This window comes from Octopus bimaculoides, chromosome 1, assembly GCF_001194135.2.
Source record: "Octopus bimaculoides isolate UCB-OBI-ISO-001 chromosome 1, ASM119413v2, whole genome shotgun sequence".
NCBI classification, from domain to species: Eukaryota; Metazoa; Mollusca; class Cephalopoda; order Octopoda; family Octopodidae; genus Octopus; species Octopus bimaculoides.
Window position 1 is genome coordinate 87,300,512 of NC_068981.1, and position 1,774 is coordinate 87,302,285.

General features: G+C 34.3%; 1 protein-coding gene across 1 annotated transcript in view; it reads right to left on the reverse strand.

The window, feature by feature from the left end:
- The window catches only part of LOC106870660 (ATP-dependent translocase ABCB1), a 130,796-nt gene extending 130,585 nt beyond the window's left edge, over positions 1-211 (reverse strand). The window contains exon 1 of the mRNA XM_052966110.1: positions 77-211. Coding sequence (XP_052822070.1) covers positions 77-125 — 49 coding nt within the window. The 5' untranslated portion in view covers positions 126-211. The remainder of the gene's footprint in view (positions 1-76) is intronic.
- Between the last annotated feature and the right edge of the window lie 1,563 nt (positions 212-1,774).

A 1,774-nucleotide genomic window follows, 5' to 3' on the forward strand; every position in this document is an offset into this window, starting at 1 on the left:
TATATATATATATATATATATATATATATATTTGTGTGTGTGTGTACATACATACACACAATTGAAAATAAGTTACCTGTTTTTCCATTTTGAATATCTGATCCATCAAAGGCCTTGTTATCCATGCTGTTACTTTGATAGAGATCGTTGAAATGTGTGCTGATCGTACGTTTGATCAATCAGTTCTACTTGGCTGATATGCCATATAAGGACTTAGTGCAGTAGTAAAATAGAAAAGGAAAAAATAACTGCAGTACAATTGTAAGTGATATTGTTTAGGCATATATAGGCTATGACAGGTGAAAAAAGAAAAAATATATAAATGAAAGAAAATAATGACAAAAAGGAAGGAAGGAAGAAAGAAAGAAAGAAAGAAAGAAAGAAAGAAATACGGAGAGAAAGAAACAAAAGAAGAGAGGAAGAAATGAAGAAAGAAAAACATAATCTTACTTCACTGATTTGTTGCATAACACATACTTTTACACCTGTGTATGTATACGTGTATATGTGTGTGCGCGCGTGTGTGAGTGTGTGGTGCGTGTGTGCGAGCGTGTGTTTGTCTCTATGTGCGTGTGTGAGTATGCGTGTGTGTGTGTGTGTGTGTGTGTGAGAAAGAGAGAGTGAGTGTGTGTGTGTGTGTGTGAAAGAGAGAGTGAGTGTGTGTGTGTGTGAAAGAGAGAGTGAGTGTGTGTGTGTGTGTGTGTGTGCGTGTGTGTGAGAATCGTATAAATATCTATGAGGAGTGTTTGGATAAGTGAAACACATTGTTATTAGTATTTTTGTTTTTGTTCTTTTTTTTGGCGGGGGGTCCCAATATTGTTTTTCGGTGGGGGATGGGCGATATTTTGCTTTTTCTTTTTTGTTCTTATTGTTGTTTTGCATTGTTTTATTTCACCTTTTCAGAATACTTATTACATTCAAATCTAAAAGGATTCGAACATTCAATATTGTTACATAAATAGACAAATTAAGTGAACCGAAGTAGGAAAAGGAGAAATGTTTCCCTAGGTTTGCAAATTTCGCTGACTCATATTTCCATATATAGTATTAAACAGGTGCTCATCAGCCGTACACCGCAGTTTCTTTGCAATTGATCTCAGCATTACTCATAGAAGAAACCGTGTTTGTCTATGTAAAATTATATTGAAGTATTAGATAATTGGTTGAAAAATAAAATTTCACGAAGAGAAAACTTGTGATCTGGCTTGTCAATAACCTTTGTATCTTTACATCCTTACTCTTGCACTCAGTGGTTCTCAACCGGGTTCCATATGGCCCTTGAGATTCCATGTAAGGTTTGGTTGTTTAAATTTATTTGCAATAAATTGGTTATTCTGCTACAATACACAAAATATTATAATAATTACTTTTATGCAATTCCTAGTAATATCCAATTATACAAATACTAGCAGAAATACCCGGCTTTGCCCGGGTTAAAGAGAATAATGAAATCTAAAAACGCCGTCTAGACTACGCAACCCTCAACTGTTAGTAGCTACGATACTATATTTCTACCTTAATAACTCTCCAATCCATGCCAGCATGGAACATAGACATTAAGTGGAATGCTAGAAGAAAGTTTTCAACTCATATCTATATAAAGTAAATACACGTAATTCAGAAACACGTTTTGTGTATTTTATTTCGTAACCAAACAAACAGGTACAGATTATAAATAATGAAAGGCCAATTTTGGTGATTTATTTGACAGAGGTAGTAGAGAGACAATGCGATGATAAATCTGAGGTTGGATCTTGAAAGTTTGGATGAATGC